The sequence below is a fragment of the Glandiceps talaboti genome, chromosome 10 (assembly GCF_964340395.1).
Source record: "Glandiceps talaboti chromosome 10, keGlaTala1.1, whole genome shotgun sequence".
Classification (NCBI taxonomy): domain Eukaryota; kingdom Metazoa; phylum Hemichordata; class Enteropneusta; family Spengelidae; genus Glandiceps; species Glandiceps talaboti.
The window spans coordinates 7,193,034-7,217,698 of NC_135558.1; the positions used below are offsets into that span (position 1 = coordinate 7,193,034).

At 35.5% G+C, this 24,665-nt stretch overlaps 1 protein-coding gene across 1 annotated transcript in view; it reads right to left on the bottom strand.

Annotated features, from left to right (window-relative positions):
- Positions 1-24,665, bottom strand: part of LOC144441469 (serine/threonine-protein kinase N2-like) — a 47,670-nt gene that overhangs the window by 9,866 nt on the left and 13,139 nt on the right. The window contains exons 3-11 of the mRNA XM_078131047.1: positions 12,097-12,399; positions 10,289-10,452; positions 7,009-7,143; positions 6,123-6,354; positions 5,406-5,515; positions 4,641-4,784; positions 3,988-4,063; positions 3,198-3,478; positions 2,887-2,999 (exon numbers count right to left, since the gene is read on the bottom strand). Of these exons, the coding sequence (XP_077987173.1) occupies positions 2,887-2,999; positions 3,198-3,478; positions 3,988-4,063; positions 4,641-4,784; positions 5,406-5,515; positions 6,123-6,354; positions 7,009-7,143; positions 10,289-10,452; positions 12,097-12,399 (1,558 nt within the window). The remainder of the gene's footprint in view (positions 1-2,886; positions 3,000-3,197; positions 3,479-3,987; positions 4,064-4,640; positions 4,785-5,405; positions 5,516-6,122; positions 6,355-7,008; positions 7,144-10,288; positions 10,453-12,096; positions 12,400-24,665) is intronic.

The following is a 24,665-nucleotide window of genomic DNA, read 5'->3' on the forward strand; positions in this document are numbered from 1 at the left end:
TGTATATGTCCTGTATGATACATCACCTTTGTAACAGGTTTGATTGAAATCGGACTTTGCATGTCTGAGAAATGACGTATTACCAACACACAGACAGGTGCACGCACATACAGACAGACAGAGCCCACAGTAATAGTTCTCCTTCGAGGGACAACAAACATTCTTAGCTGAATGATGCATAGAAGATATTTACTTTTGAATTGTTATCATAAATTCATTAAGGCTTTGACACATTTCAGATGTTTGTCTCTCCCTTAGGCCATAAAATAAGGGTGGTATCATGGCATTGATTCTCATGATACATTACGAAACATGCTGATGTGTAAGTTAGGGGTTGTTAATGTGTAACACTTTCTTTCAATTTATCCAGCATATAATCAACTTAGAAATATCTAACATACAATGCATATAGTGTACCCAATAACAAAACTCTACAACACTAATGAGTTATTGTTATTCTGATAACTTGTGTACATATCATCTACATAAAGCTATGGAAGTTAGAACTTCCAAAGTCAATGCTCTGTAAACTATTTTTCTCACATTTTCTATCAGTATGGCAGATATGTAATTTTCACTAATTGTATCTTTCACACAGGCCGATGGACTAGAAATGCAATAACATCATATTTCAAAATAATTTGGAATATATAGCATGTGCTTCTTTTAACTGCAGTCTTAGTTTTGTTATGGGTCTGGTGATAGAGGCTTTTGTTTACAAAGATAGACACAACTAAAACTGCTGTGGTTTGATGTGGTAGATTACACAAGTGGGTGATAGTGGTTCCTCTGTTGTGTGAATCTAACCACCCTGCGATCAAGATAGTGTAAACATTGGAAGTCCCAACGCAGTACACTGCAAGTTTATAGAACTAGCTTTCTGAGAGTCTCCCTACTGAGACTATAATTAAACCATCGTCATCCATTCAATAGCTTATCACTGTTGTATCAAACTTGTTGCATCAATAATTTTAGCTTGTGTCTGTCTTACTAAACTAAAGCCTTGACTACCATATACTGCTGTATGATTGACTGCCTATTACATACTTGGAATGATCAAACACTGGTAAAACACATAGACATCATTCTACTAAGATTTGAACTATGACCTCTCCACAGGAATTAGATGTGGACTAAAAGACAGTAATGCATCATGCAACTAAGAGCAGATACTGTGTGTATCTATACTACAGGGAGCACAGCAAATACAAACACTACATAGCACAACAACTATGGGATATACTACAATAGAAATATTAGCACCACACTACACACAAATTCACAGCACACTAATTTGAAAAAACAACAACACATCAATACCACTCAATACAAGAAGAGTACATGTACAAAGTAAAATTGGTTACTATTGCCGTGTAGTTTCAAACATCACACTAGAACTAAACATTTTTGTGCATCACCCTAAACTTACACCTGTCAACCAAATAGTGCCCTCTAGTGGCAGGTGTGACATTTGCTGCGGGGTAGTCATTTGATCAAATACAGTAATATCAAAATGAACTTCACTCGGATGTTACATTAGATGAAAATATTTATCTTGAATTGGTTTACATAAATTTGGTTAGAAATGTACAGCAATTGCTTTCTAGGCAAAGGCTTAGCCATTCACATTTCTCAGCTGCACCTGTTGAGGGCATGCTTTGTTCAGTAGGGTATATGATAGGTGTGGTAACAATCACTTTGTTCAGTGAAATGGTTCGATGTGTCTGTAAGAGGATTATTTGAGTATGTATCATTGTATGTGTGATTTACTGACTGAACCACTAAAGTGTTCTTGTTGCAGCCAAAGGCCATCCAGCCCAAAATACAAATGTAATCAATAACGGCTGGTAATGTATGCAAACACTTTCAAACGAGAAAAAAAAGCCAGAAGAGAATCAACAGGACTTGGAACGTCTTTCTTACCGCCTGGGTGGAGTCCTATAGAAGCAGATTTGAACAATGAAGACATAAAGTTTGATGTGAGCCTAACAAGAGTGTGTACATTATAATGTATAGATTGGGATGTTTCAAATATGTATCTGATGAAAGTATCAACAGTTAAAATGACCACAAAAAGTTGTAATCTTCCACTAGTTTTGCACCTCAGTGAGATTTTTCAAGAAGTTTGAAAATACGCACTTCTTCAATTAACATAAATATCCTTGGAAAAGGGACGGAAATAGTATGACGGTAAACTATGGTTTGGGTTCATAACAAATATAACGGGCTGGGTTACAGGGTTACAGACCAAACATTTGTACAGATTTTCTCAAAATCTAAACACTGGGGTTGGAGACTTCAATGAGAAAGATTGTGCAAACTGGTTGGGTTGGATTTGGTGATTCATTGGGGGTTAGAAGGATGTAGGGTTAGTGATTCTCGCAAAATATGTGTCATTCGCATCAGAGGTGCTAGTCAATCAATAGTAAATTCAGTGGACTAGAGTAGTATCTGTCATTTAACACTTGTATAAATTCATTGGATGGTGGTGAATCATGAAAAAAACTGAAAATGGGTTAGTTAGTCAGTCATTGTCTCCTGAAAAGTTGACATATAAATTCAGTTGGGTAGCAATTACAATGTAATGTTGTGTCAATATTTGGGATAGCACAGTGTGAAATTGTTGTAAATTAAGGAGGGGAGATGGCAAGGTATAATGTGAAACTAGTAAATTCAGGAGTGAAGGGGAGTAGCTAAGCATAATCAGAAACTTTTGTACACTCGGGGGGGGGGGGGGGGGGGGGAGTAGCTAGGTATGATTTGACACTTACGTAAATTCAGGAGTGAAGGGGAGTAGCTAAGCATAATCAGAAACTTTTGTACACTCGGGGTGGGGGTGGGGGTGGGCGTGGGCGTGGGAGTAGCTAGGTATGATTTGACACTTACGTAAATTCAGGAGGGGGAGGTGGCAAGGCATCATAGTACTCTTCCATTGAATGGTCTGATGACTGGTCTCCTGGTGTGGAATTCTCCAGAAATTCAAACGCTGACAGAGCATCCTGTAACACACAAAATGATGACGATGAAAATCTAACATTTGGGAAACTACACAATAAGTCAACATCTTAGGAGATACATAAGACCTCATATATGAATGATGGTTTACAAAGCTCTATACAGGGTTCTTTAATCAGTTTAAAGTAGTAAAACTCTTTCTTCCTATTTCCATCTCTGACAATATCCCAAAGTGTACTTACTTGTACTTCATTCTCCGACACTGGTGAATGTTCTAAATCTTCAACTACCATATCATCTGGTAGTTTTCCTGCACCCAATACATCTTGGGAACTTTCTTCACTATATTCTAATTTCTGTACAGGTGGGCTTGATTTTGGCAGTGGAGGTGGCTCTGAGCTTGCTTGGCTGTGAGGAGTGAGGGGTGCTGGTGTTGACACAGTGGCAGCTATAGCACGTTTCATAAGTCTACCCCATGTTGCTACATTTATATTCATCTGTCCTGCACGCAGAAAATTTTTACCTGTGTAAGAAACCACAAACAAAGTGAGAGACATATCTTATACAGCAGGGGGTAGGAAGAGAAAAGATATGCTGAAAACACTGGGAACATATCCAAGCACACAAAATGTAGAAAACACTGACAATTCTTGTTTGTAATTTCATTGTACTTTCACGGCTTGGTGGAGGAGCCAGATGTTTAGGTATATATTGAACTAACACTAAGGCACATTTGGGAAGTGTCTCATCAGAGTGAAGCCTTCACCACATTCTAAGTATCTTCCACACTTGGGCTTTACTTACATCTCTGCATTAAAAGCATAGTTTCATGTAATACCATTAATAGTTGAATCTGTTAGTTATACAAATAGTAAAATTGACTACACACATAAGTTGTCTTGATCATTGTAACAACAGTGCCCTAATAAGTCTCTCATTAAACAATGCACTGTAAGTTGTCGTTATTTATTTCGGCTAAAAATTGCTTTTAACCGAACATAATTTTAAGTTTACTCTAAGTGAACACCTCACCTTTATGCTTTGGGAAAATCTTTCTTTGCCTTTGGAGCTTCGGTTTTCTTTCTATTGTGGGATTGAGGAATGTAATCTAGAATACACAAACAGAGAAAGAAAGTTAGAACACGCTGATGAGAATTGAAATGTAGAAATGTAGGATTTGAAGGATATTTCTATCAACAGATTCTTAAGTTTATTATAAAGAGACAGCTTGACAAGGTACTTGAATAAACAGTATCAATTTGTGTATCATTGCTAGACACACAAGCAGCATGACATATCTTTAATCTGACTACGAAATTTGTGAGGTATTTGTTAGATCTACTTTTCCTGGCATGTATTTTGTATCAGATGTTAATGTTAACATCTTTTGTCATTTGAATAATGCGAATGTGATTCACTCAGCACACATGTAACAGTAATTCTCAGTACCTGAAATAGAATATTACTGCCTACGCGCGTCATAAAATAATGAACATTTAATTTCTTGGTCGACACCATAACTTCTGCTCCATGTGCATTAGTATAAGCATGCATGAGAATAAATCAATCTCCTTCCTCTATTTTGACCATCTATCATGCAGTAAAATGATATTGTAGGTACCAAGAATTGGGTGTACATATGTCAGCATCCTTACTAAAAAATTAATCAATTAATCAATATGTACCTCAACAAAGAGCATTCCTTGTGGTTCCATTGCTAGACACATCCCGTGTCGTTGATTGTCTAGGAAGTCCTCTAAACGAAGGTATTTCAATGCAGCTAACGACCTCCAATCTTTATAATATACAGCAATTTCTAATTCCCTAGACTAAGAAACAAACAAACAAACACGACATTTCAGTATAGAACAAACACACTTTTTTCTTCTACCATAACCAGCCGTCAACATATTAAAGATTTTTTGCTAGTGTGTGTGAACTGATACATGATAATGCACATACAGCAAACATAGCTTAAGTAAATAAATAAATAAATATATAAATAAACAAATAAATACGTAAATAGACTGACAGACAGACAGACAGACAGGCAGGCAGGCAGACAGACAGACAGACAGACAGACAATGATAAATATACATTCATGTTATGTTCAGTTGGAAAATGTTGCCAGTTGATACTTGAAAGCATCAAGAGATTGTGCTATTACAGTGACAAGTTATTCCAGTGTATGATAGTTTTCAGAGAAAAGGAATATTTGCTACAATCTGTCTCAAAATGGTGGAATTTAGTCATTTTTACTACATACATATGTCTGGTATATCTTGATAAAGATATAAGACACTAGTTTTTGTTGATAGCAACTGTTCCTGTGGACATTTTTGTAAAGCATTGATACTCTTGCCTCTTTCCTGCTTAGTTTTTTTAAGAGATTTCCAGTTGTACAACAGCAATGCAAGTTTATAAAATCCTTGTCTTGACAGGTACTCACCTTTTCTAATTCTATACTAAATCTCTGATCCCAAGACTGGTTACTGATGGGTTTCCACGACGTTTGACCAACTTGAATATTGTCTAATTTCAAAATTCCACTAATTTCATCTGGAAAGCAAGGTGGGAAATAAAACGTGTACAGAATTTGATATTAGATACATTGTAATGTCAGGAATATAAGTGTTAGCCAACAATGCTGGAGACTGTCAGTCAATTGATATTACATCAAAATACATGTATTGTAACATATTTTTTTGTCAAGCCTACATCATACATGGCAAACAATTATTGAGTCGTCATTTTCATTTTTCTTGGGAAAAGAATATGCCATATTCTAGTTATCCATCATTTTTGATAGAAGTTTCAAAAGAGGGTACACCACATGTAAACACAGCAAAATATGAACCACTTATCAAAACGTAGCTAAAACAATTCTGTGAGTCTGAACAACATGATCTAAAACAAGTATTCATAGAAGACATAGATTTCAAATACTTAATTTCTGTCCTAGTGTGACTAATGGATGAAATAAATGCAACCCTAAAGGTCAAGGTCAAGGTCAAATATGATAATAATGATAAATAGACTTATATGGACCTGGTATCAAGTGATGCTCACTGGTGCTTTACAGTATATACTGTCACAAATAAGCTTTCTCTGCATCTCACATTTGTGCCATGTTTGCTTGAAAACAGGCGAAAAAAATTCAACTTACTTGAAATGTCGTCTTGTTTAATACTATAAGATTTACTACTATTTTTTCCATGAAAACTTGGTTTGCCTTTCAGTAAGCCTTTGCTCTCTGGAGGACTGGCAGCTGGGTGGTAGGAATGACCTCTTGTCCTTCCAGGAACGTTGTCTAGTAGATCTTGGCAGCCCATGACACGTACTTCTAGTCTACCTGTTAATGCAGCTGGTTTGGGTAGCTTACTGTATGGCATTTGGGCCTGTGTAGTCAAACAAGTTGTAGACAGCTTGTTAGTAAACAAAACATTTGTTGAATATGTCATCAGTATTGAAATGTATGTCATTCATGCAACAATTCTCCCCACATAATAACATCCACTGTATTTTGATTTGCAATTAATTTCAGCTTAGGGGCGATTGCACTATGTCACACAAGCTCAATAAATGAACTTCGTTCTCTTAGGCCAAAACCTCCTCCCCATAACAAACGTACACAAGTGCGACAACTATAAATTGTAGCGGTCAAACAACTACAATCGATATAATATAAAAACATGGTAAACATATTAAAATACAAACCAGAAACCCAGCACTGGTATATCACATTATCAGTAACTTATCAGACATCTCAGTAGTAAATACAGAATCTCCTTGAAGGCTTGAAGGTTTTCAACATATGGTTAGCAATGCGAAAATGAAGTTCTGCAAATTGCACTGATGCAAGACCCCTCCCCTAAATGAACGAAGTTTGTTTACTGAGCTTGTGTGTGTGACATTGTGCTATTACTATCCCTTATATAGTGGAAACAATATTTGGGTCAAAATAGTGTGAAAACGGAATCGGTGCAATGTGTAAATAATCTCTGGTACATATGTAATAATCATTATTACATCACTACATGTAATATACTTACATGAGCACTACCAGCCAATTCTGCTTTGAGTTCATACACCATAGGTGAGTTGGGTACCAATTCATCTATTCTTCTTTCTAAGGAAAGCCTAAGGAGATCTAACTTCTGAGAAGATTCTGAAAGTTTACTTTGTGCCTGTAAGTAACAGATAAAGAGAAACATGACGGATTTGTGTATGCACGGAGAAAGTAAAAATAGGTGTAGTGTTTTCTCCAGGTTTCCGGACAGAGGGGGTTCGTTCCCATGTGCATCAAATTTGTATAAGGTCTTTGTCAATAGTTTGTGTATGTACAGAGAATTAGGAACCGTGAACTTGCTGACAGTTGACTATGGCAAATGTAACTGTATTGTGTTATATAACATATACTAGTACATATAATGAATGACAACTTAATCATCAAAGCTGGCGCCCTCATGTGGTAGCTAGTAGCAATGATGTGTACTGATATAAGACTTGTAATTGTGATCTTGCATCAATTTAGCAATGATAAGTCCTATGTAGAAATAAATGTTTGTCAGATTATTTATTTATTTATTACATTCAATGATGGAAATTTTAAGTATGATACAGACAGAGAAATGAAGCAAAGTCAAACACTGCTGGGACAATTGCCTTAGGACTTGATGGGGATAGATCTCTTGTTGTCTAGTTGAGGGTTTGCGAAAAAGAAAAGGGTCTGGTTTTGTGATATACAAGTTTAATATGTCCAAAAGAATGATTTTCCATCAAATATTTCTAGGCTCTTCAGGGTAATTTCTGATGCATGTTATAAGTCATTTACACATACAGGCTGGCAACTGGCATACCTATAGCACTGCTGAACCTTTGAACTGCAGCTTCACACCAGTTCCAGTTACTAACAAAATGGGCATATGTTAATGTTCTCAACCCTCGCGAAAAAGGCATTTACGGTTACCTATGAGGCTATTGAGTCTAAATAAAGTTTATTATTATTATTTATTATTATATACAGTAACTCTACCAATATATCACTACTGAAGATAAAGTGCAGAGGTCAGGGCAGGTCACTTGTCTTGTGTACATATGTACATACAATGTTGATGGAATATCGATCGACTATTTTTAATAACTACATTGTGCAATGAGTGAATACAAGCCTAGATAATCCCAACTATGACATTAACTTGGTTACTAACAGAGACATCATGAAAATGTTTTTCCCTACAATGCTGACTATGCATATATTGACAGCCGATATTTACAATGTCTTTCATCTGATCTTGCCTAGAAATAACAATCCCAATGTAGTAACTCAAAAACCATGTCTAATCTCACGGTATTTTGTTTCTCTGGTAAACACATATCAGTCATCAACACAAGTTTACTTGTAACTGTGCTTCACAACTTACATTCTTAAGAATTTATAGATAATGTAATGGGATATACTTAAGAATGTGACATTTTTTCTTTACTTATGAAGTATCATGCTACACAGCCAATCAACTAATTTCTCTTTGCGAAGCATTCTTGGCACTTGACAACAAGTAAATATTGCTAATAAATAAATTCAACAACAGTCAAAGAGTTCAATATGCGTCAAAAAAAAATTATATAAACGGAAAACATAGCTTTCATATCTATACTATAGATAGATTGTAATTATCTTTCATAACAGTAATAATACATTCATGTACCACGACCAAAGATTCTCATTACTTATGAGTAACATTTCACCTCTTCAGGTCGACAGACGTTACTCATAAATAATAAGAACCCTTGGTCGTGGTACACGAACATATTATTACTTGATTGCAATATCTTTAATATTAGAACCAAGACCAGATGTAAACTTATGGGCAAAACCTTCATATTTTTGCTCCTACACACATTAAATGTTGGAATACAAAATTCTAAGCTATAGCTATCATACATAATATATCTCTTCTGTGGCAAATTAATTATACCAAATTATATAAAGTTTGGAGTCTGTTTTACTTAAGATATTGCCCAATTACCGAAAACCATTATTTATGCAAATGAGTCATGTTAAAGGTTACATTAACAAGTTTTATTGGACATGCATGTCCTGTTCACATTAATGTATTTATACAATGCCATGAAATAATTTGATGTATGCACTATTGAGATACTGCCTAATTACTGAAAATAATTATTTCATAAAAATATATCATTAATATTCATCGAATGTTTACCAAAACCTAATCACTTCTAGCCATTATCCTAAAGAATATGTACCGAATTTTATTTTGAATTGAGTCATTTTTGAGAAATGATGACACAGATACACAGGCAGACAGACAGCCACACGTACGTACGTACGTACGTACGTACGTACGTACACATATGCACGCACACGCACACACATATGCACACGCACGCACACACACACACACACACACACACGTGCGTGCACGCACACACACACATGCACGCACACACACATCACTATAACTTCCCTTGCAGAAAATGACCTGGGGTAGGGGAGGGGTACACTAAGCAAATAGTAAACATGCTTGCTGTACAGCATGACAATTAGCAAGGCCTCAAGAAATTTGAATATTATAAAACCGATCATGATTCCACTGTTTATAAAGTTTCATTTTTTAGGTTTAATACAACTGTTAATAGGATTCATTGTAATGGTTATTGGTTCAGGAAGTTGGCAACTATGTTGAAACTGTATATGACAAATAGCAAACATTGTATATTTAAAGTACATATTAAATAGTAATTAATAGTGTTAAGGGTTTTGTATACTGTTACATTTCCACAGGAAGGTAAACTATACTACATGTATACAGTACTTCCTTCCATCCATGTTTTCTTGTGTTTCACTCATTTCCTTATGGGAAACATCAGATTGAAATTTGCCAACAAAGATACCTGACTGACTTCCCAACATTTCAGAGTGTGTAAAGTATGCAAAGTTTGGCTTGTAGTGGATTTACTGTTCTGACAGCCCAATGACATGGTCTCACTGTCTCAGGCCCATCTTTCAAACCACTGATATCAAGTTGAAAAGTAAGCCTGAGACAGTGCAACCACAAAAATTCTCTGGGCTACTCTTCTTACGGCTTGCCATTTGACATAATATACTTGACTGCACTATATAAAGGTGGCTATTTTGTTATGAATCTAAGATTACATTCTGTAACATTAATCTGCTTCTACTGAGTGTCTTGCATTGCAATCACTACACACATATTTATGCATATAATACATATGATAGTCCAACTAGTGTTGCTATGTATATGTGGTATCAATGTCTGTGGTTTCAACTAGCATACTATATCTTACCTCATTGAGAGCTTTTTTATCTGCGAGTTTACTAAGTTGTAACATTTTCAGAACATTCTTACAGCCTTCCACAACTGCTGTCTCTATCTTTATATGATGCCGGAGTTCTTCAATCCTAAACTCAAGGGGGTTGAGTGGAACCTCCGATGATTGCCTTTTGACCCCTGTAAGACAGAAATACATGATTCAGGTCAAATCTCTGCCCTACATCTATTGGTTGGTGTCATCACTGTGCACTCAGTATGCTACAATGTACATGTATATATTCAATACTTTCAGCATGCTGTCTCTATGTTTTCAGATTGGAATCCTGACAACACTTACTACACTGAACACATACTGAACTAGTTTTAAGTTTCCAGCAACTTGTTGAGAGCTTTCTTTGAATAACAGATTAAGTTTTGTCTACAAAGTACCCTTACAAGTAGGAAGTTTACTCATAATACATATTCAGTCAGACCTAACACATAAGCAAACAGAGTGACTGTATCTGCTGCTAAAAAAAATATAAAAGCTGCAATCATTATGGATGATATTTCACTGACACTTTATAAAGCTACGATATAAAAATAATTTATGAAATATGGGTCGTTAATATTGTGGCGTCAAAATGACTTAATGTATTGACATTTCCTTATATCATAATTCAGACCAAATGACTTTCCTGGTATTCTCAGACAGATCTATGTAACATTATGTAACATTATACAGATTTCCATCTACTAGAATATTACATGTATTAGGTCAACTCTGAGAGCATATTGTGACATAATCCCCATTTATAACAACTGCAAAATTTAATGTTCCACAGTAAAGTGGCCAGTGATACATTTTGTAATCTAACTGAATGCACTGACTGGAATAATTACGTGACTTGGCATTGATATATACACAGGTGTCAGTATGCTAGTCAATGGTTACAATATGTGGAATGGTGCACAGCAAGTTGTACAAATGTACTTACATGTAACTTTAAACATAGAATTGCCTTGCTCATCTATGTGGTGTATTTGAAATCATTTGTTTTCAAGAGGCTTGATAGTTTCTAGCTGGACTACTAGTTTTGTCTTTTATCAAGCTCATGGACAATGTGATATGTATGTGATATTCAGAGGGTCACTTATGGAACAGCGCCCTCAGAGTTATTTGCACAATTCATCCTCTCACTCTGTTTTTACAGTTCAAGGTTCACAGACAGACAGACAGACAGACAAAATCACTTTCAAAACAACACTGATATGTGTGGTAGTGGACCAGCATGCCCTCAAAGTCAATTTGACGCCCAACTGATGCACACAATTTCTAGTGAAGCACCGAAATTTGGTGTTCCCCTATCTCATACTATGTAGTGACTCACAAGAAAACCCAGTTTTTCTCATTTTGACCCACAACAACAAAATTTGGCTATCACTTGAAGGCACACTGGCGTGGACAACTCAAATGAAACACTATGTAACCTGCTTAATAATATGCATGGATTATACCAACATTTAATCTTGCTTTCACTTCATATTGTTCTACTCAATTGAATTCTACATCAGACAAAGCCTCTACACTTCTGGATATAGACAAACTAGACAGTGACTGACCTTTCCTTGACATTACTGAAAACCACATGATAAAATCATCTACTGTGTCCCAATGTAGAAAAGGCACATGATGTATAGTATAGCAATCAAAAAATACACAGACTATTGATGTGCCTGACTTTCATATGTATTTCAGACATGTATACTGGATGACCTCTGAACTTGAAGTGATAATTAACTCTGAGATGAATCCAACAGAAAGACAACATGCAAACGTACCTGATGAGTCTTCTGTAGCAGCTGCACCTTCTCCCAGTGCTAATGCTTGTTCAGCTTTCAATATCTGCATTCTAATGATTTCAATTTTGGTTTTGCTATCGTCCATCATTTGCTGTGCTTCAGCTAATAGTTTGCGGTCTTTAGACGACCCAGATGAGTACATATGTAGCATGTTTTCAGCACCCTGTTTCACTTTCATTTCAATTGTTATTTGTTTTTTCAAAGCTGCTATTCTGCTGTTGATTGGATGAAAAGGTTCACTTTTAACTCCATTTCCTTCGGGAGAAGTTACATCAGAATCACCTGAAACAGGAAGAAAACAAAAGAACCACATTGAAATTTTATTAAATCAATAACAAAACATTGAGATAAATTATGCTTGTACATTGTACTCGTAAAATTGTATAAGCGAACATCGTTCATTTAGGACAAGCCCCCCCCCCCTCCCAAAAAAACAAACAAACAAAACAAAACAAAACAAAAACAAAACAAAAACAAAACCAAAAAAAAACAAAAAACATTCACAAGTGCGACATCACACGTTTCACGTTGATATATGTGAATCATGATGAAAATTGTAGAGATCACACCTGTCCATTCCTATCAATGCAATATAAAAACATGATGAAGTTCCAACCTCATGAACCGGCTTACTGAGATGATGGTAAACAAAACACTACCGTAAACCAAGCACTGTACATGTATCTCACATTAGAAGTAAATTTTAATCAACTTATCAACATCTCAGTAGTAAATACAGAAACTGTTATAATTGAAGGCGTGAAAGTTTTCAAAACTTGATTAGAAGTGCGAAAATGAAGTTCAGCAATCACACTGACGCCAGACACCTTCTCCCCCTAAATGAACAAGGTTCGCTTGTTCAGCTTGTGTGACATTGTGCGATCGTCCCTTCTTATGGTACACATACAGCCATACAGTATCAGATACATACAAAAAATGTATACATGTAAGGGAAGAAGTCCATTTCAAGTTGCCGGTACCGCAGGCGGTTCCCGCGGGAATCCAAACCCTCCCGTACCGCCGGCGGTTTTACCGCTTTGTTACCGTGCATATTCATGAGAAACTCATTACCGCTTGACATGGCATAATGAATTCAGTGTGAATGGGGTACCTGAATATTAATCAGATCGTTGTTTCTGGTCGGTCCCGCGGGAACCTCGGTTTCTTCCGTCAATACAAAGAGGTTTTAGACAGTAAAAAGTTACTGTCTATGGTTCTATGAGAATACAATAAAATGGCGATAATAAAGATAACATAGATGTGTATATTAAAGCCAAACGTTTATGGTAGGGGTAAAAATATGCTCGTTTTATATGATCGTATAAATTCACTGCAAGTAATGTTACAATTGGTTAACTGCGACGTGCGTTAAAAACCATCAGACGATTTCGAGTCAAGAATAAACATTGCCATACGAATCAAGTTTATTGGAACATAAATCAATTTGTGACGAAAAGTCAGACACAACTGCTTTTATTCTTCGATCGCAGCGTGCATGCAGTGTGATCGAATAGTGGAACAGCAGGCTTTGTTAAAAATACGACAGTCTATGGTGACAACAATTAGTCTTTAGTTGAGAAGTGTGACCGAAATCAAATAGTTATGACGATAAAAAAAGTTTTAGAAACAAATGATGTACATGCACATTGTCAAGCGAGTACAAAAAAAGACATGCGCGAAGAATACCAGTCGATACGACACTACGTTTTCATATCGTTATTAAAACCATCCCCATCGACGTTTGGTACAAAAAAATATTGGGCGGCATAGGGCAATAAAAAAGGTGCATCAAGGTGAATGCCGCGTGTTAATTGATATAATGTATTATTTGAGTGTGCCTATCAACATAGTGTGAAACGGACCACATACTCATATAATTAAACCCTCCGTATTAAAATGTAGTAAGAGGTTGTAAACGACTTATTAATTGTCCAGTCTATGGTGACAACAATTAGTCTTTAGTTGAGAGGTGTGACCGAAATCAAATAGTTATGACAATAAAACAGTATTAGACACAAATGATGTACATGTACACGCGAGTAGAAAAAAAGGCATGTACAAAAATATGTCAGTCGAAATGTGCAACTATTTCATACACAAAGTCTTCGGGTGGCCATGGCCGCGACGATTTGGTCTCGTGTAACCTCATGATTTTTCAGATATTCCTTTCTGAAGTATTTACAACCTAAAGTAAAGCAGTTACGTTTTATTATAAGGGCAGTTTTCATTTCTTTTACCAAGCGCACATGGCAAGGGGAACGTAACATGACCTCTGACCGACCTTGAAGTAATCATGACGTAGCTACTAGTGTGAACAGATCTGATCGCCACATTTTCATGTCGATGAACACGCCGCGCCATTGCTTATAGACTTTCTGGTGTCGCAGAAGTGTCCTCGCAAGTTTGACTAATTGAGTCCAAAATCTTCTTGCAAATTGCAGATTTTATTCGCATTTTACGATTTGGCGAGTGGGCATTATTATTTTAATCATTTATCGATACTGTGACGTGAGGGTTCATGTCGGTACCTGTTTAAGTTGTGTCAGTTTTGAACATCAATCTCAGTGTCTGAACGTCACCCATGTCCCCATTGAGTTCGGTGGTCTACTGAATTCAGAAAAAAAAAACATGCGACAAATCATTGGACCTGCAAAACATCTCCGAATAGTATCGTGTGCGACATGTTTGCGATCTATTGTTCTCTCATGAATAATGAATTTAGGTGTTGTCGGAATAATCAAAGGACATGCCACACAAAAGACTATGGAGATAATGTAGTGGTCCCGGTAACGTCGGTTTCCCGTGTACATACAAGCTCATTACTGACAGCTGAACCTGGTACCGCTGTTACCGCGGTAAAGGTGTGTTTCCCGCGGGAACCGCCCGCGGTACCGGCAACTTGAAATGGACCTCTTCCCTAACCCATCACACAATGTATATCATAACCCTTAGGCCATGTGCATATACACATATCACTGTTTTCCATTTCTACTTATCCAACATTTCATTTTATCTCAAGTACCCTTAGCCTTACTGAGAAACCTCATTCTTACTAGCAAATGGAACTGAAATGATTTATAGCAGGTTAGAGAAAAAGTGTCATGCAATAAAAGTAAAAGGAGAATTTGATTCATGGCTATTACTTACATAAATCTATCAAACCCTCACAAAGCTATCCTAGAAGTCATCTATGTGAAGTGTAATCATCTAAATTTTGTAATTAAACTGGCTAAACTAGCTCTGTTTGATATTGTTGTTGGCTCACTTACGGCCACCCTATTTGTTTTTATGTTTCTCGTCATAACAACTTCAAAATGGATCAGTTAAAGAATTTGAAAGTAAGTATATGTGTGTACATTTTAACGATGCTTTCAATTCATAATCATACTTCTAATAGTCTGGATGTCTTAACAAATGATAAGTAATGGAAACTACATACATGTATGAACATTTGTGTAACTACTAAAAGTCCACAATTTCAGCGATAAATGATAATTTCACTCTGTCTGTAGAGGGCATCAATGTTCTCATCTTTATCATTTTATGGATTCAAAAAGAAATGGTCATCAGGGGTATGAGAAACATAAAAACTAAGAAGGCTGTCCTTATTATAGTCTTGACTGTATAACAGAAAAAATACTACCATTTAATCATAATTTCACCTTATATTGTTCTACTCCTCTGAATTCTACATCAGACAAAGTATCTTTACTTCTGGATGTCGACAGACTAGACAGTGACTGACCTTTCCTTGACATTACTGAAAACCACATGATAAAATCATCTACTGTGTCCCTTTGTATAAAAGGCACATGATGTATAGCAATTAACAAATACACAGAATATTGATGTGTCTGACTTTTATATGCAGTATATGTTGACACTGTAGTAGTCCTGGGTACATATACATATTATTAAACATCATATTTAGACTACCAAAGCCATACTCTCATAAAGTCTATTAGACTAATGGAAATCAATACGTAGTTGAAACAGTTCACTCTTAAAATTAGATTACTATGCATACATGTACATGTATATGTACATACATGTACATGCAGAAGTTAAAATTTGAGCCCCAGTATTGGGATAGGGCAAATCCACTCATCAACTTGTGTATTTTGTGCACTACAGCTACAATTGTGGCTTTGTGGCTTTCCTAGGTTACATCAAAATTTTAAGTGATAAAATCTCAAATCTTGGCTGACATTTTGTCAGCACTGGGATGTGTTGACTTGATACAACTTGTGTGAGACTCATATATAACACTATAATATAGCTCAAGTCATGGTTGGTACAAATGTACCTGTGTCTCAATGAACTATGATTAATACATGTACATGTACATCTAGTATGAGCCCATCAAATCTCTCAAAAAGTTAGTGAAATGCATTATACACTGTGCATGAAATTCTTCATTTGAAGGACATGGGCCATTTTGAGACACTACATTTTGTATTTTATCTAGTTAATCTGGGAGCTACCTACTTGTGGGGTTAATAACCTCCCTGAATAAAAACAACCTGATACCAAGAGTGACTGACATTTTACTGACCAAATGTCTGCAAACACTGTAGGGAATATTTTTATAATTTTTTCTACAACTACTATGTCTCCACACGACACAAATGCAATTATTGGACTCTGAATTGAATTTCAGGAATTCAAATCATTGTAAATTATGTAGGTTAAAATGTGGCTAGTAGTTTTCAATTTCAATTATCAATAAAATTAAGTTTTAAGTAATAATAAATTAATGAAGCTAACACTAACAGTGCCATGTATTATACATGTACACTGTACAATGACTATGCCTTGATTAAACTCTCAATTCAACCAATTCATTACTAATAAGAGAACGGCTTTCTGTCTATTGTGCTACTGAATTATGGTGCAAATTTTTTTCATCAGTTGGGATTTTTATCCATCTGCAATTTGCATTTTAAGTCCTAGGATCTTTTACCATTCATGTCAGTTTCATGCTATTTGTCTCTGTGTTTGTATCTTTCAAATGTTTTATATTCGATTGTTGTTTTCTTTCCATTCTTTAGTTTTCAATTTCAGTTACCTTTGTAGAGGAATATAGAAAGCCAATTTCCAATGCATTATTATGCAAATGGCAATAAAAAATTATGTTATTATTTCATTAAAAAATTGGCAAAAGATGAGAATATTCTAAAATAATATATTCTATTTTCATAGTGTCGTAATCCTAATCAGGCTTCTCTCTGTTCAGTAGTATCTGATAGGGTGACACACACGTCATATCTTAGACTAATTCCACAAAACTGAAGTCCTATTATACACGTCCTTCACTTTGCTGCAAACACAGAATGAGATAGACATGTTTCTTGTATTCAGACTGTAGTGTAATCTCATTGTGGGAGACTTCCTATCAGCCAGACAGATCTATCTACAGCCATGGATTAATTATCTAAAATTACATCACTACCCAAAGTTGTGGAAAATTGGTCAGTAATTTGTACATGTACAAGTACATGTACATGACTACCCTGAGTTAGGAATACTGGCCAATAATTACATGTACATGACTATGTTGAGTTGGAAATACTGGCCAATAATTACATACAGTTTTAACACTGCATTCAAATGATAAATTTGTATCTATGAGTCATAGAGTTGTCTGTCTATCTTTATGTCATTTATACTTCATCTAACACTGTTACTGACAATTTTATTTTTGCCTGGGTACATTTTGTATTTCTGACAAGTCAATTCCTGAATGATTCACTAACAATGACACATAATGTACTGTAATGTCATTGCTTTTATTACCTCAGGGCAATTTACCTACACCATCACTATTCTTTCACAGTACACTGAACTGCAATATCACCTAACCAAAATTCAATAACATGTACACTGCTAGACGAAAAAGAAGTGTGTGTTTCCAATTATATGGCCTCACAAAATAGGGTGGGTAGGTTGGAATTTTATTTTATTTTATGTTATTGTTTTTATTTTTGAAAAATATTTCTTCGACCCAAAAACAAAATGTTGATCAGAATATACCTTTTGCAACAGTTTGAAATATGTAGTGTACAGACATCGCTGGGGAAAGAAAACAGATGTGCATGAAGGTCAAGAAGACCAAGAATTTCTTATCTTTTTGTTTTAAATGTTTAAAAAAAATGTGTAGGGTCAGAGGCTTTTAAACTAGAGTCGGCCAGGTTATCGGAACCACACAATTTTTTTTTTCTTTGGCCTGAATATACAGTTAGACTAGTCTAGTGCTATCCTTAATTGAATCTAAAGATTAGAGAAGACTTGATATCATGTTATTAGCATCCAGACTATTAGAATGTCACTACAAGCCAGGCAAATCCAATCCTTGTTGAAAGCAGACAACATGTAATCTATTGGGTACAATACAACATGTACTTGCCAAAGCTTTCTCTAAAATTTAATGTACCAATGTATACATGTACAAGTAGGATAGAAATTGATATTATTATGTACATAGCATGTATTATGTTAATGTTGCATTATGTTATTGTACATATATATATATATATATATATATATATATATATATATATATATATATATATATATATATATATATATATATATATATATATATATATATATATATATATATATATATATATATATTAGTGTTTCTGTCATGACCTACATTATCTAAATTAAAAGAAACTTAAAGAGGAATGTCACTTAAGAAATACAGATATTTTCATAGAGTTTAGTTTCTGTAGAGTCATTTCCCCTGGAAAAAGCTTTATTTTCTGTTTTCGTTCCACTAGGCTGACTACAGGAGGAAGTAAATGTTCATATACATTGTATAACATGAATAGTACCTGCATACAGATGCACAGAGACCAACATGTAATATACAAATGGAAATACAGACACTGTGAGATGTCAGAGTGGATATTAAAATGTTGAAAATGCAAACATCTTTGACACTGTAAAAAAACCATCTAATAGTCAACAGAGAGTTCATGAATGATGATGTTTTAGAAATCAACGGACGTTGTAAATGTAATTTCCATACTGCAGTCAGTGTAGAACTGTTCATGCTATGATGGGTTGTTACCGATCATGATATCAACCAGTAGAAAGATAGGTGGCTAACAATGCTAACATATGGTTCTATGCTAAAATATGCATGGTGTGCAGTACTGACACCACTATTTTCATTTCCCATTGGATTATGAAATGGATATCTTGGTGATGGATTCTGTCCATACAATGTAGCTACCAGATTTGAATATACCAAGAAGTTAATATGCCTTTTTTCTACATGTGATTTTCTCTGGGACTGAACTTGAAAATTTTCAATCACACTCCAACCCTAACCTGTCCATTTGCTGGACTCACGACTCTACTACATATACATAGCTCTTTATCCATGGATAAGAACGACTATAGCAGAGTCACAGATCAAGTCAGTAGAGAGGCTACACTGACCCTGCATTTTTTTTACGACATCCAGGGAGATTCAGCAAGCAAATGCTAACTTGTCAACAAGTGACCTCATCACTATCCCTAATTAATTATCTGTTGGACATGAATCCATGCCTGAAATGTACCCTTGATGTTTTAGTGCCCCTGGCTCTTATTACCCACCTAAAAAACAAGCACACTAGAGAGATGTACATAAGTATCAGGTCATTCAACCATAACTACAGTACTACAGACACAATGTACATGTACCTAAATCACTGAGTGGTGCATAATAAAGATTACCTCCATGGGCGTGTGGGTGTATAGTGTGTTTTAAAACGAGTATCGGTAGATAGTATTCTGCTGGTTACACAGAGAATTTATCACTATAATATACAACAATACCCATGGATGATACAAGTACTTCATATCAAGGTCATTGTATCAGACATGACTAGTCTGCATGCATGTTATAATACTCTAGGTTTCTACCTTTGCCCCCTTATTTGTATTGGATAGGCAGGTATGTCATTAATGGTTATTTAGTTCAGTGCACATGACACATGTGTGTATATGATCCACCTTTGATTTTCCTTTGTTTATTTGTGACTTCAATGTGAATAAAATGCTGTCTTTTATGAGCTGTGTGTCACATCAATCAATCAATGAATGTGTTATGGTTGAGGTGACAAACCACACCCATTTCTGTGCAAATGGACTACCTATCCATTTGTTGTTGGAACAAACAATATGGATTCCTGGCTATAACATACGGAATAGCTTGAACGGCTGAGAAATACCTGCATGTCATCCAGAATTTGCTACTATTGTATCAGGGTAACTTATAGTTATAAGATATGTTTCCACTTTAATACACGAGTCATAGATACATTTGTATTTTGAGTGGGATATCTGTATACATATACAACATTGAATACAACTTATATTCTAATTTCAACAGTTACATGTACATGTAGTGCTAAGTTATACCAAAGAATATGTGTAGCTTTTTTTCAATGGATACTTTGTTGACCTGCCAATAATGTTGTCCTGCCAATAACATTGCCCTTCCAATAACTTCAAGTCAGTGTCAGTCACTATTGGTTTTAGTGATTTACTTGAAACAACACTTTACAAAATTCCAAAGAAACAGTTTACCTTTTACAACAATATCAAAGAAATATTTATATCTAATCCCACAAAATCAATTTCAGCATTACAGTATATCATTATAAGGTAATTTGTGGATGGATACACCACTGTGGTGAGACTACATGTACAGTGTATGTGCAGTTCATTACTCATACTGGTATTCTGACCATGTCTTACTCACAATGCTTTCAAAGATTGATATCAAAGCAGTATTATATCATGTACATTTGAAATGACACAGCCATCTAAACAGCACATAACATTGAACACATGTAAGTCTAGAAATTCTGGGCATTTGTCAACTTCAGAACCCTGCAAATAAAATGTATGTTATTTTCTACTTGAGAATACCATTCTTACACTCTACATGTACGGATGGATCTTGTGTTGGCATTTGTCATGAGTGACCCTTAGGATTGATAAATACAAATAGTATGATACAATCAAGACAAAGAGACTAGGTATCTGTGATGTCATCACAATCTTTTCCCATGAGCCCTTGCAGGAAATACCCCAAAATGGCTGAACAGATGTCTAGTGCTGTCATGTTTCTTTACAATATTTCAAAGTTGATAAAGTTACTCAGATGCTATTTTATCAACCCAAATCATATTTAATAGTAATAAATGTATGTACAAGTGTTCCAAAGGCACAAGTACAAGTGCATCTGACAGGTCTTTTCCTTTTATAAAAAAACTCAGAAGTACAATGTAGTAACCTTCAATGAATGCACACCAGTTTCACATCACTAAAATGTAATCTTTATAATGCCCAGTCAGGCTGGCATCTTCCCAAAATAAATCAACTTAAAGTAGAAAATACTAAAGCCATGTAATATTTGTAGACATTTAAGTGTGATAACTTTGTACACAGGAGATTCACAATGAAAACCAAACATCCTACAGCTGTGTTACTAGAAGTCTTGAGATGGATGAATACCTTATTAACATCAGTAAAAACACTTAATGTTTGACCTTCACCATTGTGTCTATTCAAGACATGATACTAATTGATGACTGTTGATGACTTCAATTTATCAACCTAATTTCCTGTGAGAACTGCTGAAAGTGAATGAGCAGACTTCCATCATCTGATCTGCCCTTGTATGGTTTCTGAATTCCTGGCAAAAACATCTTTAAGTGCTTTGATAGGCACATATCATTCCAGGTTGAGTATTTCTCATGTAGCCCAGAGAATTGTCTTGTCTCACTATCTACAGCCTACATGTACCGTTCAAACGACTATGGTAGACAAAGGCTTCAGATAGTGAGAATACTTCAAGTTCAAGTCTCTGGGCTAGTGATGCACTGTTCTTTTTGTTGTCTGAATCTGATTCTGTTTTCTTCAGAGTTGCAGATATAATTTAGAAACAGACATTAATACAAGTTTGCATGTTTCTATTTTCTACTTCCATAGGGTCTGATATAGTGAGTGTCATACAACTCTGAACTTCAAATTGACAAGTCAATCCAATCCTAGAAGTACATACATGTAGTATTATATCAAGCATGATTTCAATCAGATGGAAGAGGGAGTGAGAGGCCTTATGTGGTCACAGGACATGATTTCTCCCCTGCAAATATGGTCCGATGAATATACTCAAGTTGGGGACGGAACAAAACAACATGGTTTAAGGTGAAATTGTGGAGGAATTCAATGAGCTAAGAGGGGCGAAGGTGTTGTGCAAGGGTATACGCCAAGTATCTCTGTATATTTATCACTATTCTTGATCATTTCATGCCCTCATGTGACCTCTACAATATGCCCAATTTAGTTAATCTATCCTTTACTGCCCCACTTCAAACGCTAATGGTGATAAATTTGATGTATAAAATGTAAATCTGTTTTATCTGACTTACAATGTACATACAATCATGTTAAATTTCAACTTCAAGGGTTGACCGTGAGTAATTTATCTCACTGCCACCAAGAGTTGACATAAATGTGTCTCTTTTACTGAGACCATCATGATATATACAATACTGTTACTAGTTAGTATAGTTAACTCTATTTGCTGTGCATTAGAGGGTGGGTGAGAGTTGGAAATGATGAAATGATGAATGGTACTGTGTACTCCAAAAATGATAAAGTCAAGTGAAAGTCATTGGAAATTAATATCCAGTTTCAAAAAGAGGGGTTTGGTTTCCACCAAATATCTAAATAGTATGAAAACAAATATTCAACACATAAATTTGTATAACCATGTGTGTTTATGTACATGTATGTGTGGACTTGTATAATTTGACTGAAATTCAAAACCCATACATTCAATTCTGTCTTGAGTAATGCGGTTACGCATTCCATATTTATCAACCCTTACTCTACGTATCATATACTACATGTACACGATTGCTAGGGACCTCAGGCACAGTGCCTGTAATCATAAATCATGTATTCTGATTTCATTTTGTGACAGGGAACACATGCCGGACGCTTTATCAGAGAGAAACTGTTACTGTGAATTATGATATGGTACAAAACCTGATATATGATATAACAAAATACACAAACTATTACATATATGTATTTATCCTCTTAGCATTTCTATTGTCACTGTAATGAATAAAGTATGTGATGGAAACTACAGTATTACTTCTATAAATGTAAATTGTGCCTTCTCATGTAGCAGTACAAAATTGCTGAGTGAATAAATATATGCATAATACTAACACTTTTTCAGACCCTTCAATGTGATAAACATGCACACATAAACAAATAATACATATGTATGTGTTTACACTAATATTATGTTATTTCTGTCATCCTAACACGTACATGTACTGAGTTTATACTGTATGACTATATACATGTGTACATGTACAATGTAATACTACATGTATGACAGAATGCATGACACATGTGTGCAAGTGTGGCGTTCTCGGAGAATTTGCACGAGTGCAGTGTTCTCAGCACCTGTAAGCATAGTGAGTGCGTGCAAGTGTGGCATTCTCGGGAGATTTGCAGAAGAGCTTGCAGTGTTCTCTGTACCCATTCTTTCACACGAGCATAGCAAGTATAAGTGCAGCAGAAAACACTGCAAGCACAAGTGCAAATACCTCTGCCTACCCACACTGGTACTCACGTGGCATGGGGTTCTGTTATTATTACATATGTTTATCTAAAACAGCAAATTTCCATGAAACTCATATGATCACACGATTTTGTGTGTAGCAAATGGTAGCATCATCATTTGCATATCATTTGCATACAGGTATGCAATTATGTTTTCAGTATTTGCACTACAGTGAAAATACCACTAGTATGCGAGCGCACCAGTGCAAGTAATCTCTGGTACATATATAATAGTTATACAGAATGTTGCAACCTGACTATAGTACATGTATTTCATTTTTATACGATTCTAACTATATTTATTCTGAATGTGCATGTTTTCAAAATGTCTATGAATTTTGTAAGTGATAAATACATGGAGTTGTGCCACTTTGGTACTACGCGAAGTTTGTGGAACATATTCACTAACATCTACAATTCAACTTCAGAATTACAGAATATCTTATACAAAGAAAGGAAGCAAAGACTGACTTTTATTACATTATATTGTGGAGGGGTTTGTGTGTGGGGAGGGGGAGGGAGGAGGAGGAGGAGGAGGGAGGTGGAGGAAGAGGGAGATTACTCTAAAATTATGATTTAAGGTATGTTTGAAAGATAATCCAGCAAACCCCCCCCCCCCTCCCCCCTTCCCCCAAGTCCACTGTACTTGACTTACTCTTTTGATAGTATTCTTAACTTGCATGAGAAATGACACAGACCTGCAGACTAGTTGATCACAACTTTGAACTATGGAGGACATGGCTTACATTTGTAAGCAACTGGGTTAATGTTTTTAATATAATATGATCTCACATCTACATTTTTCCCCTAGTAAATATCTCATTATTTAGGGGCGACGTCAAAAGATCGATGTTTACAAAAAAACTTAATTGCTTTAGTTTGGGGGTGGGGGGGTT